The following is a 20,898-nucleotide window of genomic DNA, read 5'->3' as shown; positions in this document are numbered from 1 at the left end:
ACAGTGGTGGAGAACTGTAAAGTTTAGTAAATATATTTTCCACTTCTTTATTGTTGGGAAGGGTGAAATTCATACCTGTGCAGAAGAGTGAACGCATCACTCAATTTCATTTAAGACCTGTTTGGTGGATATTCAAGTCTACAAACTGAACAGGCCAAATAGGCAAGACAAATACACACAATTGTTCAGGGGAGAAATTCATCTCTGTTCTAAGGACCAATATGTGGTTAACAGATCTCTTCTGTCTATTTCATGTACAAATTGTACCTCTGAAATCCACTACTCTCTGGTGTGGCAACATCCTTGGTACAACACTTGGGCAGCTGCCCAGAAGAGTTTTAGGTGCTGCCAAGCTGATTAGCAGAGCACCCAGGGCTTCCTAGAGCTGTCAGCACGTATTTCTATTGATGGTGCACATCTGCACATGCCTTGGTGCACATAACAAAATTTATTCCATGCAGGGATGGAAAAAAATTAGAGGGAACATTGGTCTAAGGCACATAGAATAGTCCCCTTGACTTCACTGGGGTTATCCAGTGGTAAGCACTGTATGGCAGAAAGTATTGCAAAGGTGGATCTGAGATTACATGTGAAAAACATGGCACAAAGAGCTTATGCTAGGAAGGATGGAGGAAAGAAAAACAAAATAAATTTGTGCTTGTTTCTGAGTAGTGCTCATAATTTTAATTCCATCTGAGATCTGGGCCCTATTGTGTTAGGTCTGTACAGGTACCCAGAAAAACATAATGCTCACCTTAAATAATTTTAAATAGCTCAGGTGAAAGCAGGATAAGTGGCAACTGAATGGTTATAACCCATCTTTCACATTGTCTTTCCCTACTCCCCAACCCTCACCCAATGCCAACATCTGAAATGTCAAACAGACTATCCTTCAAGATAGACAAAAGAAGAATTGTTGTTCCCACCTTCAGATGGAAAACTGAGATTCGGAGAAATTAAGTGACTTATTCAAGGTCACACGTCACTATCAGAGCTGGAAATTAAACCCAGAACTTTTGAATCCAAACCCAAAGCCTTAACTAAAAGCTCAGCTTTCGTTTCTACTTGTTGGCAACACAACAGTTCCACAATTACTATATCAAACCCAAGCCCGATAGAATGTTTTAACATTTCTCCTTTGGAAGTTTGTTAGATTTGACAAAATGCTTTTCTCATGTGTTTTCATTGTATGGGCCATTGTGACCACCAGGTCCACAGACAGCAATTCTGGGCCCCAGGGCAGAAATCAGTGGGCCTTTGGTCCCACACACAAGCCTCCCCGCTGCCAGGAGAAATCCCTACGGACCCTCCACCACCAGTAGAACAGCCCTGGGCCGGTCCTGCATATACTGGGATGAGCCCCAGAGCAGCTGCACTGTGCCTCCCTTCTTTCCCCAGCCCCAACCTATCTCCTCTGCAAAAAGCCACAGCAGCATTTCATGATTGAAAGAGCAGGTTATGAGGCCGAGTAACCTGCCCCAGAACCAGCATGGAGCATATCAAAAGCTCTTTTCAATCAAGAGAAACTTTTCTGCAGAGCTAGAGTGCCAATGACTGGGGTGCTCCCAGGCCTTTTCAAATTGCCATGTCCCTGGGCAATTACCTCCTTCCCCTTCTCCCCCCCACCACCCCCGTCAGCAGGCCTGGTAACCCCCTTCATATTTGCTACAGTTTGAAAGGAGCAGGAATCTACAAAACTTTCTGCCATGACAGGAAGTCATGACACGGAAAAGATTGTTGATCACTGACCCCACAGGCTGTAACGGTTACTTTGTGGAAACAATATCAATATATTATGCCAAGATTTGTTTCAGATGAGTGATAGTTTTTTAAAAAGTATGGAAAGAACCATACAGTTTCAACCTTTCTACTTTGTAATCTTAATTTGTGTTTTATGGACTGATCACCAATCCATATTTCATCCATCAAATTGCAGTCATTCAAGGACAAAGTCAAGTAACTCATTTTCCAAACTGTTTCTGTTTTAGTACTGTTGGATGTAGGTAGTGAACGTGCTGCAGTTTGCAGGTGTCTGGTCTCCGAAAATTCACCACACAGGTGGTATAAATACACTGGGACTGACACTCACTGTGCTTGCTCATGATGGAGGGAGGGGACTTCCCAAAACATTTCCAGCATCTGCCTTCTCTGAGCCTCCTTTCTTCTGCAGCGCTCTTGAAGCAGGTTGTTTCTGAGAGTGCGAAAAAAGATCTTTGCATTTTCCTTTGCTGACATCTGCTGGAGCGACATGCAATAGAGAAGGGAATGGAGTTAAAACAAGCACTGGTCGGAAGCAACAAGCAGCCAGTCAGCACAGTCCCAGACACAGGTGAGTGACGCTATATTCTTCTCTACATCCAGTGGAAAGAAAATGTTAATGTAGACCAGGGGTCAGCAACCTTGCTGAGGAGTGACAAAATTTGACTCTGTGTATGGTCTGAACACCAGTGATACTTTTAAAAGTCACTAGTAGTCCTACTTACAACAGCTTCATTAATAAATAAAAATGCAGAGCTCTACTGTTTAGGTGGTGGTTGGTTGCATTAGCTCATTTTTTGTTAATCCACAGGCAGCATGGCTTTCAGCAAGCTCCCAGCTGCCTGGGGGAGGAGCCCCATCTCACATGCCAATGAAAATCAGCTCATGTGCCGCTCTTGGCATGTGTGCCAGTGGGCTGCTGACCCTTGCTGTAGAGTTTTGTGGATGGTGGCTAGTTTTAGTTGCCCTTCCCTAGTTTGCTTGGAACTTAAAAGTACACTCACATTTAGTATGATTTTGTTTTATAGCTAGGGATGAACCTACTGTCCCTCCTATGGATGTTTTAATGCATGTGCTTGGAAGACCACAAACAGCCTACTTGTTCACTTTCCTGCTGTACAAAGTAGGTGTGAAATGCTGCCATTCTGAGCTGGGAGTGTTTCAGGCTCATTATGGACCTAGTACATCTACAACGCCATTGGGAAAGAGCAAACAGGAAAAAATAATGCAACCCATGTATGTACCTTCTATTTATTACCTACACTGATGATAAAACTACCATAAGGTATCACTGTGATAAAGAAAAACAGCACTGGCATTTCAAACATTGGTGTGAGGGGTAGAAGAAGGCCAAGTAAATTGGACTATATCAGTTCAGTTGCCACTTATCCTGCTTTCACCCGAGCTACTGCGTACTTTCTGAATCAGCTGTTGGGCACGGTAAAGTCCGTATTCAATTTCACTTAAAGACTATGAGTGTCAACTGCTTTCAAACAGTGCTGATTTTCTAATGGTAACATAGCTTAAGACCCTCATTCTTCAAAGCTGATCTCGCTGGCTGGAGTCATATGGTTTTCTGGGACCTCGCTGATTTCAGAGGGGTTGATGCAGGGATTTTCCTTTGGATCAGTTTTCAGGTTCTTATTCACTGTATATTTTTGTCACACCTTGCATCTGATTGTGCCACCTACTTGTTACTGAAACAGTCTATTCCATTTAATACATTCTTCTTCTGAGAGTGTTGATTTTTTTGAAGAGTGTGGTAACCTATAACTGAGGAGCAGTCTCCTTGCCTGTCTGCCTTCACACTCCTATCTTCACACCTTCACTGAAACCAGGATGAAAAAGGAATTCTCTTGGCAAGCACAGCCCCGGGACCTTGTCTTAACGGCAAAGATTGATAAACCAACTAGAAGAATCTTTGCCGAGGCGTTTGCACAGCTTTAGATTGCATTAGCTCCTGAATGGGCACACGGTGGGCTGGAATGAAGGGGCAATGATGCACGTCTCCACCAGCCATGGGCCAAGTTCTCTTCCCTATATCACCTCCTCAACAAAACCACAATGGCTATGTCTACACTAGCCCCAAACTTCGAAATGGCCATGTAAATGGCCATTTTGAAGTTTACTAATGAAGCGCTGAAATACATATTCAGTGCCTCATTAGCATGCAGGCAGCCCCGGTGCTTCGAAATTGACGCGGCTCGCCGCCGCGCAGCTCATTCAGACGGGGCCCCTATTTGAAAGGACCCTGCCTGCTTTGAAGTTCCCTTATTCCCATCTGCTCATAGCAATAAGGGAACTTCAAAGTAGCCGGGGTCCTTCCGAAAAGGAGCCTGGTCTGGATGAGCCGCGTGGCGGCGAGCCGCGTCAATTTCAAAGCACCGTGGCTGCCCGTATACTAATGAGGTGCTGAATATGCATTTCAGCACTTCATTAGTAAACTTCAAAATGGCATTTGTATGGCCATTTCGAAGTTTGGGGCTAGTGTAGACACGGCCAATGTCTTGCAAGCACCCCTTCCACAGGTCCAAAAATTGGGTGGTGGCTGCTTGCAGTCGGTGACCTGACATACCACGGGTCAAGTTTTACTCCTTAGTGTTCCACATGACTAGAAGGTATATCACAAGATAGAGCAAAAATTCTAAACTTTACCACCCCCCGCACACACACACTTTCTTCTTCCACTCACCTGAATTTGCTGGGCAGCAAGGCAGGATGTACTTCTTGTGGGTGATCTCTCTTACAAATCATCATAGGCAAGAGTCTACCCATTCACAGCAATAGGGCAAGCAAGCAAGCAAGCAGATGAGACAGTAAATTGGCATGGTACCTGCCCACAGTACTCCATCACAGGATGTGACCTCTTGTGTGGTTTTCTGTGACGGTCAGTGAAGAAGCAGACTTGGCAAAGATCAAAATTCAGGCACTTCAGACAGCGATACCTGTCAGGGAAAACGGAAAGAATAAGATTAACTTCCCAGGACTGGCAACTTCACACAGGAGGATTGGGAGCTTGCAAATGAACATCCATGAATGTTTGATGATATAGACAGAGCTGAGCAGGCAACAGAGCTGGGCAGGCAACAGTTTTCTTGATCCAAGAAAATCTGAAATATTGGAAATTTTTCTGTCGCAAATCAGACTAAAAGTCAGAATCCTGAATTTGCACAAACTGAACATCTGAAAAAAGGTTTTCATTTGAGCCAACTGAAAAAATTAATTTTGATCATTTTAAAACATTTTATTTTTATTTTCACCTTTGGATTTTTTTTCCTTTTGGAATAAATTTACTGAAACTTCAAAACAAAAAGTTGTTTGACTCAAAACTGAAACTTTCTAGTTTGAAAATGTCACTTTTTCTCTTTTCCAAAAGCTTTTTGTAGTCTGACACTTTGAAACCAACCCTAGTCATCAAATTTGGCATATTTTGTGAAAAATCAGTTCACCCAAAACCCAAGCTTTACTGATAGATACTGTCAACGTAGAAAAGGTTTCCTGCAGCTAGGGGAGAGACAAGGAGTTAATCAAAACAAGACTCATTGATCAGGTGCTGATGTTCTAGTACTTTTTATAGCTCATAACCGATGCACTGAATTTCATTTACAGAAGCAATAGTTATTCATTATGCCATTTTTTGTACTTTTTCCTTATGTATCACATGCTTCACTTGATCTCTAAATACAAGTCATTGTGAGCCACAATATCCAGCATAAAGCATGGTGGAGCATACTAGAACACAGTAGGACCTATGATTTTGGAAAAACTTAAGTCAGTAATTTAAGTTAGTAATGCAAATTAACATTGCCATAAAAGTGTAACAGTAAAATTCCCTGTCCTGGTTTGATCACTGCCATCTCATGCAGTCTAGTCTTCTCTCAGACATCTTCCCTTGACCCCAGGGACAATGTGTGGGGTGGGATACAAGGGGGCACATGCACCCCAAACAGCATGGGTGGAAGGGGAAATAGTCAGGACATTTGAACAGCCCTGTGATAACCAAGTGGCTCTGCTGGGACGACAATTTTGACCAATTTGGTGGGAAGACAATATTGTTTGAGTCCGTCTGTGTCTCAGGTTCAGAGGGAGGACTGGATAGCTGAATATGTGGAGCAGAACAGCTGTGCAGTGAATCTCATGAGACTGCAGGGGATGGTGGGGGCCATGTCAACTACCAGCTTCCTCTCCCAAGCACCGTAAACAGCTATGGTGAGGATCACTAACGGGCATTGGCAGGAGCCCATTCAGGAGCAAAAACACACCCTGAAGCCAAGGGACCAAGGCATGCCCTGTCCCAAGGCAACATCCCAAACAGACTTCACAAGTTTTTTTCTAAACATTGATAAGTAGTACAACAATGGGAAACTATGTACAGGGAACCAGATAATTAGTAGTAGCCATAGCAGCTCAGTTCCAAGCACTGTCACTGGTGGCAAGAAGTAATTGAGCGTGGGAAGGGCTGGTGATGCCCTATATACTGTGGCATGGGTGTGCCACTCAAGAGGGCATCAGAGCCAGTCCACTCTGGATACTGCTAAGGGGAAATCTTCTGGCTTCAGTGCATGTGGCAAGAACACATATCTAAGTTGAAATGATGTGAGTAAAAACTCAAAGAAGAAGCTGCAATTCACTCCTTTGCTGGGGATCAGGCAATAGCAAAGTGAAGCTTTTCAGCTGAAACTTTTTTCAATTAAAAATGCAGATTTAAGTCAACTGAAACTTTTTCGGTAATTAGGATACAATTGTTTCAGTAAAAAAAACAGACATATGTTTTCAAGATTTTGAAATGTTATTTTTAAGTTCAAAAAGCTTTTGATTCAAATTTCTCTGAAATGTTGTTGTTAAAAAGAAGAGTCTCCCCGCAATAAAAAAAATAAAGCCCAACAAGAAATGGTTCATTTAACCTAATGTGGAAAAAAGCTAGAAGCTCTATTACAGCTCGACTAGGATGGAGAACTAACTGCTCTGTGTGCAGCCCTCACTGGACTTCCAATACTTATACAGCTCCTGGGATCCTGGTTCCCTCACACAGCTTGTTGGGTATTTGAAAAAGAGCTTTTAAAAACAATTCTCAACCAACATCACATAGCCTATTCAAAAGCAGATTACAATTTATTTTCTTGAGAATATTTAAATTAATGTTGAGCTTTTGACATTTATTTTTCATTTGTTTTTATTTTGGGTCCTAACTACCTGGTAGCACTCCTTTAATACTCAGAATTATTTTTACTGGCATGGATGTAAAGGATAGTATAGCTAACTTACCACAGAAGGCAAAACAAGATTTATTAATGAAAAGACATGATGGCTACAAAGTAGAGTAAACTCTTTCATATCCAGTATTCTATTATCCAGAACTCTCAAATAACCGACATTTTAACCATAGGGCTCCTAGGAATAAGGGAATTTTGAAGTCGGCAGGGCTCTTTTGAAAAGGGCCCCCATCTGGACGGGCCACATGGGAGCAAAACGCAGCAATTTCGAAGAGCTGTGGCCAGCGGCATGCTACTGAGGTGCTGAATATGCATTTCAGCGCCTCATTAGTAATCTTCAATTTGGCCATTTACATGGCCATTGAGAAGTTTTGTGAAAGTGTAGATGTAGCCATTGTGTCCGTGTAAAACACTGATCAGGATGCTCTCTACACACTACAAATAATGCTTCATAGTACGTATGCTGTACCTTAGCCCAGTGATGGGGAAATTCTTGCAGACGCTACATTGAACGTGATGTGTAACCATTTCAGTGGCTGATAATCTATAACAGGTAGGAAGCCACAGGAGAAGGCCAGGTTCAGATTGTAGCCAAAACAGGAATTTCTCTTCTCCAATTGCTGAGTTCAGAACCTCAAAAAGAATATCAATCTCTGGTTTAGTTACTTATTTAAATAGACTTATTACCTGTGTCACAGGTCAGTATAAGACCTCATCCTAGATCAGGACATGGTAGCACAGACTCCACCCTTGTAGAATACCACTAGCTTCACAGGGTCTCCACAAAGGTGCAGGGGGGTCCATGCTAGCACCTTACTGAGTATTCTTCTCTATTGGTGTCAGATGTTTGTCAAGTGGAATCGGGAAGCAAGCTTGCCCCTCCAAATGAGGTAACTTTACTTGCTGTAATGTGATACGTTGGCAATTACAATCAGTCAGCAACATTCCTGGTCACTTCCCAAGGATATCTGAATTCTACTTACCCCATGGAAGCAGCTCTGAATAGCAATTTCCACACAAGACAGACCACAGCTTTCCCCGACAACAGTTGGGATCTACGTCAAGAAGAAAGACAGCTGTTCAGAACTGCTGTGTTAAAAGACAGCTGTCATCACTGTGTTACATGAGGGTGGTGACAGCACAGAAGCGAAGGTGTTAATGGAAAAGCCATTTTTTCTTGTCGTGGGGGAAAGAGTGTTTTAATTTAGACACATGATGCCAGTGTAATTTCAAACCTCAGTATGTGTCAAAATGATGCCTGTGGCCCTGTAATTTGAAACCAGTTAGCAGATTGAGCTATTGGGTCAAAGTACTGAACCCAGTGGTGGGACATCCTCCTTTATTCCAGCATAGACACTTCATGTTTTCCTAAACACACTGAAGTGGAACAAAACCCCACCTTAACCCCCACATGCGACAGTATCACCTGGTTGAGGAGCTTCTTGGAGGCCATTCTCTGAGTCATGCCAATGAGTAATGCCTGTCTACAGCTCCTATTTATTATTTGTGCTATCCTAGCCCCTCAGGAGCCCCAATCATGGACCAAGACCCCATTGTGCTAGGCCCTGGACAAACACAGAACCAAAAAAAGGCCCTTCCCCAAGGACCTTATAGTCTAAGTAGCTACAGTCCTAACCCAGCAAGCAGCACCAGACAGATGGACATCGCCTGCATGAAGCCCCTTTTGACACCATGACCGCTAAAGCTATGCAAGATTCTGTACAGGTGCAACTCTGTGCTCTTGGAACTACCTGCAGGACTTGGCTGCCATGAATGGAGCCAAAATGCAAGCTGAAGAGACACTGATATGAATGGGAATTTTGACAGAGTGAAGACAACAGGATTTAACACTGAAGCCATGATCCAGTGACTGATTTGTGTGGCAGATCCCTGTGCTTACACGGAACCCCACTGACTTCAGCCAGTTTTGCAAAAGGACTACTCAGTTCAACAAAACAAACTCTCTATTCACAAGGCTGCAGGCTGGGAACTTGCTGCTTTATTCACCAGTAGCGTAACAGAGAGAAGGGAAAATCCCCCATCTTACCAAACAGGAAATAAGGGTTGAAGCAGAGATCCATCCCATAATATTCAGGGTAACCCAATTAGCCCTTTCACGACCACTTTACTACTTGTAGTTATGTACATTTTTCTATTCTACTTATGGACTAGCAGAAACGTTACCTGATGTAAGTCTGTTAAGAGGCTCCTCATGGCACTCCGAGTGATCAGGGTCCCCTTCCCATCAGGATCAGCATAAAGTTGAAACAAAGCTGCAATGGACAAGAGAAAACAGCCTTGGAATTCTGGCAGAGCTAGAAGATTCTTAATGCAGCTTATTTCCAACAAGAGCTACATAGCAACAATTGCACACAACAATATCTGAGCTGTAACAAGGGCGAGTGAGGCACTTGCTTTGGGAGCATAGTTAAGGGGGTTCAAATACACTGTATGTGAATTGATTGTTTATGCATATCTCATAACTATAATATGATATAATAAATAAACATTGTATTATTATTATTTATTATTTATTCTCCCTTTTTCTCAAAATAACTACTATGAATATACAAATATGAGGGGGCCCAATTTTATATTCATGTCTCGGGCACAAAATTAGCTAGTTATGGCACTGTTCAATATACTACAGTTAAGAAAACTATTACTGCCATCATGTTGTCTGTGACTTGTTCAGAGGTGCTTACACGAAAGGTACTGTATAATAATAATTGTTTGATGGATATTACTCTTCTGCATTAACATTTTTCCTACAAAAGAGAGTCATTTTTGGCCCCATGTACTTACATTCATGCATGCACACTATGACCCTGTTTTCTTTTTTAAGTAGAAATAAAATACATTAGAAATTTCGTTACCACTCAGTACATAGTACCTTAGGCAATGTGTAAAGGTCTGTTTTTCCCCACCTTTGTATTTAGGAAGCAGACTGTCTCCTGAGAGAACAATTAGGGCGGCTGCAGCTGATCTGGCTTTGATAAAACCTGTTCCACTCCGAGAACAAAACAAAAAATAAAACTAAGAATGTGAAAGCTAAAGCTACTGGTGCAAACCACGTTGTTATATTGAAAGAAAACTTCATAAGAATCCAGGTCCTTTTACATTCACATGCTTTGATATACCATATTATTTGTTTTGTATTGGGTAAAGGTTAGAACCACAGTCATGGACCAAAACCTACACTATGCCAGGCTCTGCACAAACACAAAAACAAAAAGATTATAGTGAAAGTACATTTTTGCTTTCAGTTTTTATGCTATGATATTACAAACTGTAACATGATTTGCTCCCATCTGAAACTCTGTTTTAAAATTTGAGTCTGTTCTGAATGGTACTCTAGAAAATGGCATTTTCCTTTGCCATAACCTGTTTCAGATCTGCTTTATTTCATTGGAAAACATCCCCTCCCCATAAGATTTTACTATTTCTGACTCCTGTGGAGCCAGTATAGCTGTGGGAGAGTAATTTAGGTTATATTATGTCCAGGGCCTCCACATAGAGGTGAAAAAGGGTACACTTTCGGCTGTGGCTTAGCCATCTCTACTTTCTTCTCTTGATTTGAACATCCAGTGGTTCTTGTTCTGCTTTTTTCCAAAGCTCCTCATTTGTGATGGGCAGTTAATATTTGTTTATTTGAAAAAGAAAACTGAATACAGGGAGTATTTTATTTGGAACTTCTGAGACCATAAACATGGAACGTAGCAATGCTATCTTTGCAGAGTCACTTTTCAGGGTAGGTTGTAGGTACGTTGAGTATGAAGCTTAGAAAATACTCCTGTTATTTCTCATTTTGTTCCACAATGCACTATTTTATATTTAGCCTTCAAATGATTTCTGTAAGCAGTTTGTCACGCAGAATTACAAATCAAGCAGGTCAATTAATTCATTATGGGAAATTCAAGGGGGATAATGAAAATACTATGAATTGCTAAAGTTTTATGTTTTTTTGAGGTCTTAAGTGGTGCATAGGTTTTGTTCTGTACTTTTGCTTGGGATGCTTTCCATCCACTGCGAATAAATTAAACAATTAATTTAACTTCTTTCTTTTGCTCCTGATTGATTCTGCTTACGAATGGATGACAAGCTTTTTAGCCTGGAGAACAAAGTGTTAGCAGAGGATCAACCCTGTTTTAAAATGTGATTCTGTTCTGAAAGGTACCTTATAAAATGGCATTTTCTTTCTCTGTAGACCTGTTTTAGATTTGTTGTATTTCACTGGAAAAACTCCCCTCCCCACAAATTTTTACTATCTCTGATTCCTATAGAGACAATACAGCTGTGGGAGCCAAATACATGCAACTGAATGAACGAATTTTTGCAAAATTGTCTGATAAGCCTTGTGTTCGTCAGTGAAATTTTGCAAAAATTTCCCACCATGATTAAAACTAGTTTAACTCTGTGGCTTCCATGTTAGTAAAACCCAGCTGTCAGCACCACGCTTTCGCTGCCTAATAGGTCACAGCTGTCAGTGTGCACCTTCTCCACTTCTTACTCTATGGGGTGGGCATTTCTTTTCAGCCCAGTGAAGGGGTTTATCCTCTATATTGTTCAACAGCAAATCAGGCTCATGCGCTTTTCCAATTCACCATAACTTGGTTTCTCAGGTAAAATATTCATAGAACATTCACAGTTCATGTCCTGTAACCTAGAATAAAATTTCTTCAGGGCATGAAAGTCCATGATAGGTTCAACCATTGTTATACATAATTACTGCTCTTTTACAGCATGAGCACATTGTTTGAACACCAACAAAGCTTCTCCAGGTCTTATTCTTACCCACAAAACTCAATTGTACATTTCCCTTTCTGTTGTTGTTTGTCAACTTAGTGTTCAGTCTATTTGTTAACTGGGATTGGTGGGTTAAGCTCACTCGTCAGATCTGGAGACGGAATTACCCTGTCAGACTGAAAATCTGCAGAATGGGTGGCCAATGTGTAAGCTTCCCTGCATTGCTCTGCCAACATGCCTCAACCCTCAACTGTCTAAGGCTGAAGACGTCATTCACCTTCTCTGCAGTTTCAGCCCCTGGCCTCTGGGCTGTGACTGACATCAAAGAGCATGATTCAAAATGGCAGAAATCTTGCAAAAACAGCATAGTTTGTGAGATTTCCACCAACTTGGCCTGAAAGCTCATGAGAACCAGTCTGCAAGATATAACCTGAACCTTAGCCCTGGTTTCAGTTTTGATCTGAACCCCAAACATTCGCTGACAATCCAGATCTGAAGCGAAAACCCTCTGATTATGTGTAATTTAAATAATACACTTTCTGAGCAAGGGTTGGTGAGTTTCTCACTGCAAATAGCATATAAAAGGAGAGGCGGTGGAAATGAGTGTTACCACAGAGACAATGAATGCTTGTTCCCACCTGTCATACATGGAAGTTAGTAGCTTCAGGGTGAACTCAGGGGCTTGTGGATCTATTTGGCCCAGCCTATCTAATTTAACATTCTGGAAGAGCTGTTTCAGCAACTGTGATAGCTGTTGTGTTGTCAAGGAGCTCTGCTTCGCCCTCTGACACAGGATGTGCTGAATCTGGGAGACATCAGTCATAACCACTGGGGGAAAACAATGAGAAAAATAATCAATCACAATATCTTTATCATAAATGGAAGCTGAACATTTCTTAATAGTCTGGAAAACAAAACCCCTTATAATGCTTGGTATAAAACTGAATACTTGTGCTCTTTTGCTAGGTTTACATATTTAGCTAACGTTCTGAGTGTTCAAAGAAGGAAAAGGACAACTGAGCTTTCATGAAACTGATTTTAAAATGGTGATGCAGGAAAAGCGCAGGAGCAACTATTCATCCAAACTGCACAGGTAAATTTTGCACGTATGATGCCATTTGGCCCTGTGTCGTGAGACAAGACAAAGGCTATGCACTACCTACAAACACACTATCAGGCACAAGTGGCATGTCAGGTTTCCTTACCCTTTTCTGTAGGTTTCCATACATTGCTCCCAAGAATAAAAGAGCAAGGGGCATGGCTTGGCCAAGAACACTGGGGCAACCACCCTATTATAAAAAAGTGCCATGGGATACTTAATGTCCACAGAGTGTGAACAGAACTATTTTTTTTTAAGATCATGTTCAAATGATCATCAGGCAGAGCAAATACCATACTTAGAACTAACTCTAAATAGAGGGAAAAGTGCATGGAAAGTGACCAGAAAGGGTGAAGAGATGAACAGAACCAAAGTGTACAGCAGGAGTATATCCTTGGAGTCAGGCCCATTGATGCAGTGGTGGTGGGGGTGGCGCAGAGGGCACCTGCCCCTGGGCCTGCTGTGTCAAAGGGGCCTGTAGCTCTGGCTGCTGCTGCTGCTACTACATGCAGCTGGAGGGGGGAGGGCAGCACCATGGTCTGAGCGGTGCTGATGGTCGAATGCCTTAGTCCACACCCCTTTTGCCCCTACCCCACCCTTAGCATGTCATGCAGCCAGGCCCCTTCCCACCTTGCCCCAGGGCCCTCGGTGGCTGTCAGCGCTGCTGCATGGGGTTCACTCAAGAGCTGAGACCATTACTAGGAGCGTGCCTTGAGCACACTTTGGGCAGAGAATAGCTCGCAAAATGGGAACGTCCACCCAACAAATTGGATATATCTGAAAATCATCTAGAGTCACATTTTGTCAGTGATTGTGTGACAACCGTTACATATGCTCCCAAGAGCATAAAAAAGATTATTTCATGGATTGTTAAATCCAAAGGGATCACTGTGAGCACCTAGTGTGCGCCCCCCCCCCCCCGGTAAAGATATCTAAGGGATAGTGATGGGTCAGCTGCCCTTCCCACCCTCACTCCTACTCCCACTCCAAAGTCAAAACCAATCTAGGAAGGCTGAGTTGTAGGCAGCCACAGGTGGTGCGGCAGATAATTAGGGCACAGCTGACCCTGATAAAAGGGCAGCCCTGGAGCAGCAAAAGAAGAGTCTATTGCAAGAAGCCTGAGGGCTGCACAGCTGGTACCAAGAATGGCCTAGTTACATAGGGAAGGGTCAAAGCCCTGGGAGGAGAGTGCTCGGGGTGGGTGTCAAAGCTGCTAAGGCTGCTGGGAAGTGGCCTAAGAAAGCAGGTGATGTTAAGAGTTGGAGGAGGGGCAGTCAGAAACTGTGGCAAAAGGGTCCCTGGGCTGGGGTCATGGATAGTGGTGGGGGAAGCTCTCCTCCCTTTCCCGCCTATGCCTGCCAGTGATGAAGGTGGCCAGGATAGTCTGCAGTTTCTCTCTGAAGTAAGAGGCCAGACTGAAGACTGCAGTGGGCCCCTGAGGTGCGCGATAGGACAGTGAGCTGCTACTCCTCCAGCAGAGGGGAGGAATAACAGCTCTGGTGCTCAGCTGGAGGCCTGTGCCCCAGTGTGGATGTTGGGGATTGCGACTGATGTGGGTCCGGACAGGGAGTGGAATAGAAGTGATGATGGTGAGACACTGCTAGTAGAGGGTGCCTGGGGGGCAGGGAGTGAGGCTGATAGTACTGATTTCCAGCACAATGGCAGGAGGTATCATGATGATGAGCTGAACCCCCAGACAGGGATAACTGACTGCATTAAAGTCTTAATTTGGATTTTGCTTCTGCTGTAATAAATAATTAATGGACTCTAGCTGAGATTAGGGTTTGCTAATGGGAGGTGTATTTCATACATCCATACTGTCAGACAGACCCTCCTGCTAAGTGCTCACAAGCAGGATGGATGAAAGAAAGAATTATCCCCTTTATAAGCAAAGGAAACTGAGGCACACAGCTGAAAGGTGGGATTTTGAAAACGCCTCTTCCCTGAGTGCACCCCTGTTCCTGCTCCTCTCCCCCTCTTAGCCTGAATGCTGCAAATCAGCTACTTGTGGTGCTCTGGGAGGGGAGAGGAGTTACTGAGCACAGACCCCTGGCTTTTCCCTGTGAGCGCTCTAGCCCCAGAGCTCCCCACAGATGTTGCCCATGTCCTAATAATGCAAATAATCCTCCATTTTAGGAGGCTGAAGGGCTGTGAATTGTGGCCAGGTGTACACTTACAGAACTGAGGGATAAACCTGAACTCTTGGGTTGTAACAGATAATGCAATATATGTGGGATGTCTACTGAGACAGGAGAGAATTATTGGTTATCGCACCCTATGGCAAATTATTGCCATTTTTGTAAGTATGTCTTTCTTGTAGATTGTGTGCAGGCATTGAAAAGTATCTCTTGAACTGGAGTCAAACATGTTGCTTCGAGTGCTGTTAACCAGCGATAAGCCATGCTCTGAGGTGAAGCTTGTCCATGTTGGGGTGATGACGATTCTGACAGTTGTGGAGAAGACAAGAGATTGGAGGGATGTGCTAAAGAGATGGCAGCGACATCTGGAACAGGTGGGAAAACCATGGCTGTCTGGGCCAGTTGGGTGCTATCAAAATTACCTTGGCTTTACTGTGTTTTGTTTTGAGGATTACACTCTGAAATAAAGGCAGCGGTAGTCCGGCATACATCAGGGGCGTGTCACACTTTATTCTGAAGGCATCCATCAGGGATATTGATCCCAGACCTGCCCTGGAGCAATAATTCAGACCTTCGGTGTTGTCACTGGTTTCGAATAGGCCTATACCGGCATATCCTCATCATTTGAACACAGTTTCAGAAAGCCTGAGTTGATTTCCCATTAGTAATTCTGAGTGAATCGTCTGTGGAGATCATCCATAAGTACGTTGTTTTTACGAGTAAGGTATGTTGCAGTCTGAGTAATGTTGTGTTGGGATACCCCATCTCCATAAGTGCATCGCTTCAATGCACAGTAGGTGTGAACAGGTTCTACCCTGCTTGTTTGTGCAGAACATGATTGACTGTCAGTATTTGTACTGACTTGTTTAATATACACTGCAGAAATTGTTGATGTACCTTGCGGACTGCCCTGAGTTCCAGGAAGTTGATACGTAACCGGGATTCCTCTCGAGATCTTTGTCCTTGAGTGATGTTGCCATCGAGGTGAGCTCCCCATCCTATTAAGGACACATCTGTTGTAATTGTTATGGTAAAGGGCATTGTCTGGAATGATACTCCTCTGCACAGATGTCATCCACGGTCCACCAGCAAAGGGAGTTCTGTACTTTGAGAGGTATAGAGAGAATTTTGCTTATGAGGTGGAAGTGAGGTTTGTATACCGTGTGTAGCCACATTTGCAGGTGTCTCATGTGAAGATGTGCGTATGATATGCTGAATGTGGCATTGGTCAGATGGCTTAGAAGTTGAAGGTAAGCTTTCACTGAGACCTGAGGGTGGTTTTGTAGTAGAGCTACTAAATTCATGATGGCATGTGCCCTCGGTAATGGTAAAGAGTCTGTGGCCATTGTACAATCCAAATAGGTCCCCATGAATTCACACTGTTGCATTAGAGTGAGCGTAAACTTTTGTAGGTTCAGCTCTAGGCTGAATTTGTAGAACACGGTTCTTGTGGTGGAAACTGTGTTCTGTGTGTTTATATAAGAAGGTCCTTTTAAAAAGCAGTCATTGAGATGTGGGAAGATGCTGATTCTCATTTTTCATAAGTGCCCAGGACCGCGGCCAGGACCTTGGAAAATACTCTTGGGGCAGTAGACAACCCAAAGAGGAACACTGTATGTAGGAAATGTTGCTTGTGAATTGCACATCAAAGGAAGAGTCTTTGCACACGATGTACTGTGACATGAAAATATACATCCTATAGGTTTGAGGATAGTGATGATAGAGCGGGTCACCATTTCGAACCATTGTCTGAGTGTCGGTGGAGATTGCACAGGTTGAGAATGAGTCTCCATCCTCCTGTTGTCTTGGTCATAAGAAAACAGTGGGAGTAAAACCCTTCCCCCTGTGTTCTTGTGGGACACGCTCTATAGTTCCTGGTTGCAGTAGGTGATTTAGCTCTTGTAAGGGCATCATCATGAGATGGGCCCCTGGAAAGGGATGGGCAGCGGAGGAGGGTGGGTAGGAGACAGAGTTGTACAAGTGCACACTGGTAATTGCATCCTTATCTCAAGCACCCATCTGTCCATAGTAATGCCATTTTACGCCTACAGAAGGAAGTCAGTCTCTTTCAAAATGGTATGGTTAAATTTGAATGCTGCTGCCATGGGTATGGGGCACACCAGCAAAGCCAGAGCAGCTCCAGTCCTGGTGCACTAGGCATGCCGCAGCCATAGATGCTCCAGCTGGGCCGCAGCAGCCCTGCTGCTTGGTGCACAGCAGGTGGAGGTTCTCCATCCTGGCTGGAGCAGCTTCTGTCCCCAGCGCACACTCGCACCCTCTGTCCCCCCAGGTGCCACAGACACGGGCTGCCGCAGCTGCGCTACAGTGCTGCCCACCTGTGGTGGTCCCGCTAAGCTGGATCCTCAGATGGAAAGCGTTACTGAAGAGCAAGTAGCATAATTTATAATGGTAACTCAGACTCTTCTAGATTCTCCTCCCACAGGACCTCTCTGAGCTACTTACACTGGCAAAGGATTTGCACCGAGCGTACTTTCAGGGCGGTTCTATAGACAGAATTCCGCACGTCATTTATAGCTTCTGTAAAGAAAAACAAATATAAATTACCATAGATTGTCTTGTGATATTTATAAGGGGAAGGGATGGGGGAACACATAAGGAAACAGGGGAAAATATGAAAATAGCCTTCAAAGACCAGACCTCAGAGACCAGGGTCACTCAAACTGTCCAGTTCACACCTCATCTGGACTCAGTTGCAATTAGTGAGTAAAAGCATATCAAGAACACAGGATTTAACTCAAGAACCTCTGTCAAGGGGAAGCACTAAAATTGATGAATTGTTTGATTCTAAAAGCATCACAAATGAGTGTCTAGCAGAATTTGCCCAGCTCATGGAATGCTAGAGCCGTGATGGGTGTGAAGGTAACTGAGGAAGCTCTTGTAGAAATAGCTTCTCTGCACTGATAAAGAAGGGCCACTGTTCTTAGAAAGAGTTTAATTATTAGCTTGGCAAAAAGTAGTATGCACCGTGTTGATCATTACTCTGCTCCATAACAGAGGAGCTCATAAGTTTCTGTTCCACACTGGCAAGACCCACGTATTATTTTTACAAGAGCGAGCACCCATCGCACAGAAAGAGAGCTCTTCTGATGTAAATGTTTTGAAGATAGACCAGCCTTAAAATGTGATTGCTGTTTTAGACATTCTCCATAAGTAATGGTAGGGATCAGCTTGTCCATCCCTGGAACCACAACACAGGAATATGTCCTTTGGGGGAGAGTTTACAGATGATGCTTACACTATACTGTATTGCAGATGGTCAAAGCTATCCACTGAAATAGTTCTTTGAGAGAAAACAGCTTTACAACAAAATGGAAATGTCTGCAGATTTTCTTAAAACAGCAGCTTAGCTTCAACAAACAGCTAAACCTTTGAAGGATGGAAACCAAAACAATTTCATTTTTATAGTCTTTTGCTGGGAATCAGACAGTTGTACTTTATATTGCGAAAATAGTTTTGAGTTCTGCATCTCTTTGACTCAGTTTGTCAGCATGATACTCCCCTTGGCAATCTCACTGACATTATTGGATTAAATCCTGCATCATTACTTCTTCCTCACTACTTTCACTACACTAAAGTTAATGGGAGCTTGAGTAGGAGCTGATTAAGGGGCTTCATAACTTGATCTATTTACAAAGTGCCAAAAATATTTCTGGGACCTTTCAGATACAGATGTAAACTTTATTTTTAAAATGTCTATCCACAGTATCATTAGAATCTATCAAAGGATTTATTAGCTCATTTCTTTCTTCTGGTGAGCCATATATATTCCTGCTGCTCAAATAAGAAGCAAGTACTTACGGGCAATGACGATAACCACAACCATGCATGAGAGCGTGGAAATAAGTCACAAAACTTCCCACTTGTTTCCTGTGAAAATGGGCCAGTTTGTGATTTCTCACACACATCAGTCTAATGTTAACAGTCAGCAAATTATAGACTCTGCTGTTACTCAGTTGCTTCCTAAAACCTGTGTCTGCTATGCCCTCTGTCCAGTCTTGCTTTGTCATGTTATATTGTTTGCTGTTTTTTGGAAAAGCTATGTGCCATGATGCATTATAAAAAGTACAGCAATGCAGAAAGTAAGTTTGGCTTTGCTGGCTTGTAGTACTAGTGATTTTTTCCTTCAAAGACTAATCTGAAGCATATGAAAGCCAGTTGAAAGGTCCCAAGTCGGTTTGACAGAGGTGAATAAGAAACATGAATGTGAAATATCATGTGTCCCAACAGGAAATTCTTCAATGAATAAGATTCTCTGAGACTACGGAATGTCACGCTGTCATGCGAAATTCTCAGGCTTATTTGCAGTGGGTACTGATAGTCACATGTTAGTGGTCTGCTCTGGAAACATTTCACCATGTTTTTAAAATTTGAAGTCAATCCTTAACTAATATTAGATCACTGACTGGTACAGAAGGTCTTACAATATAAGCAATAAACAAACATTTTCAAAACCCATCTGCCAAGTGTCCAAGCAAAGATGTTAGCCAACATTACAGATCAATTAGGATATTGATGAGAAGACATTTTACAAAACACAAACTAAATCTTTTTTCTCATTGTGGTTAAATGCCCTCCTGTGCAGAGAACCAGCCGCAGACTTAACTAGGGCATAGACCTTGCGCAGATCCAGGACTTAAATGGCTCTTATATGATGCTAGGCCTTGTGCTGATTCTCTGCACAGGGAGAACAGTATGCCAAGACTACTAGGATTTTAAAACAATACAATGTTACTAGCCACTCAGAAGTACACAACACCACAGAAGAAAGCACATCTGGAAGTCTGCTAGCTACTTAACAAGTATTTGCTCTCCCTCCCTCTGCAGGGGTCACAGGGAACAGGCAGTTGGCTGGGGCTGCTGGCAGAGAGGAAAGCCTGCCTGAGAGTAGCTTAGAGCCTGGCCAGAGCTTGCCTTCCAGACACTTCACCCCTTTCTAAATCCCTCCTGCAGGCTAGAATCCTCTGCTGCACCCAAACCCTACCCCGTCTCCACATCTCTATACAAATCTCTGCGCCCTCCTCCCTAGGTCACAGCTCCCTCTGACCCTACACCCCTCCCCAAAGGCAGAATCCTCTCCTACACCCATCCCCCCTTCCACATACTGCACTCTAATACCCTGCCCCAGGTCACAATCCTCTCTTTCATTCAAACTCCCTCTCAGAAACCACAACCTGTGGCGCAGCCCAGTCCTCTACCTCAAGCTCCCTTCTGCAGCGAACCTCCATCCCAGACCCTGCACCCCATCCATATGTAACACCGACAGACCTGGGTTGCCAGCACCAGGGATAGAACCTGTGAGAACCTGCGAGCATAGGGTCTAAAGCCCTGCACTCTACCACATGAGCTAAAGGCCAGCTGGCTCTCAGCCAAGGCTGTAGAGCAGAGACTTCACTCACTCTAGTATGAGGTCTCAGTTCCTCTGGGTACTACCACATAGGAAAATACAACCCTTAACCACTTGGAGTGCCCCCCACATCAAAAATTATTACCCACCCTGATCTAAAGCAACAGGTTGACATGACATAGCATTAGATCTTGTCTCCTGAATTATAACAAAAAGATTCTGAAGATGGAACAACTCCAGTTAAGTTTACCAGTTAACACACTTGAGAATTCTCTTGTGAAATGTGGGAATAACGTTTACCTTGCTGGTCTGGATCCATTGGAGAGAGGCTTAAAATGGACACATGCCACTGGACTTTCTGTAACCAAACAAACCACAGCTTTTAGCCCAGGTATGTAGAAACTTTTTAAACTGGACATCTTAATCTGCATAATTTACTGGGTATATGTACAAGATAAAATTATATATAATTTACATAAAGTTTTTACTTTAAAATGGACCCCTTTCATGTTGCTGAGGACGAAAGGCCTAATTTCCCTTTTCTAGTCAGTGTGAAAGTCATATTTGTAAATTGGTGTG

At 43.2% G+C, this 20,898-nt stretch overlaps 1 protein-coding gene across 1 annotated transcript in view; it reads right to left on the bottom strand.

Moving 5' to 3' along the window:
* DYTN (dystrotelin) overlaps positions 1-20,638 on the bottom strand; it is a 41,525-nt gene extending 20,887 nt beyond the window's left edge. Inside the window, exons 1-10 of the mRNA XM_075001376.1 lie at positions 20,620-20,638; positions 17,418-17,492; positions 12,356-12,545; positions 11,995-11,997; positions 9,899-9,981; positions 9,156-9,244; positions 7,955-8,026; positions 7,441-7,604; positions 4,592-4,703; positions 2,090-2,238 (exon numbers count right to left, since the gene is read on the bottom strand). Coding sequence (XP_074857477.1) covers positions 2,090-2,238; positions 4,592-4,703; positions 7,441-7,604; positions 7,955-8,026; positions 9,156-9,244; positions 9,899-9,981; positions 11,995-11,997; positions 12,356-12,545; positions 17,418-17,492; positions 20,620-20,638 — 956 coding nt within the window. The remainder of the gene's footprint in view (positions 1-2,089; positions 2,239-4,591; positions 4,704-7,440; positions 7,605-7,954; positions 8,027-9,155; positions 9,245-9,898; positions 9,982-11,994; positions 11,998-12,355; positions 12,546-17,417; positions 17,493-20,619) is intronic.
* Between the last annotated feature and the right edge of the window lie 260 nt (positions 20,639-20,898).

Source organism: Carettochelys insculpta, chromosome 8, assembly GCF_033958435.1.
Source record: "Carettochelys insculpta isolate YL-2023 chromosome 8, ASM3395843v1, whole genome shotgun sequence".
Classification (NCBI taxonomy): Eukaryota; Metazoa; Chordata; order Testudines; family Carettochelyidae; genus Carettochelys; species Carettochelys insculpta.
The sequence above is the reverse complement of the archived record's forward strand: the minus strand, read 5'-3'. Positions and strand labels throughout refer to the sequence as shown.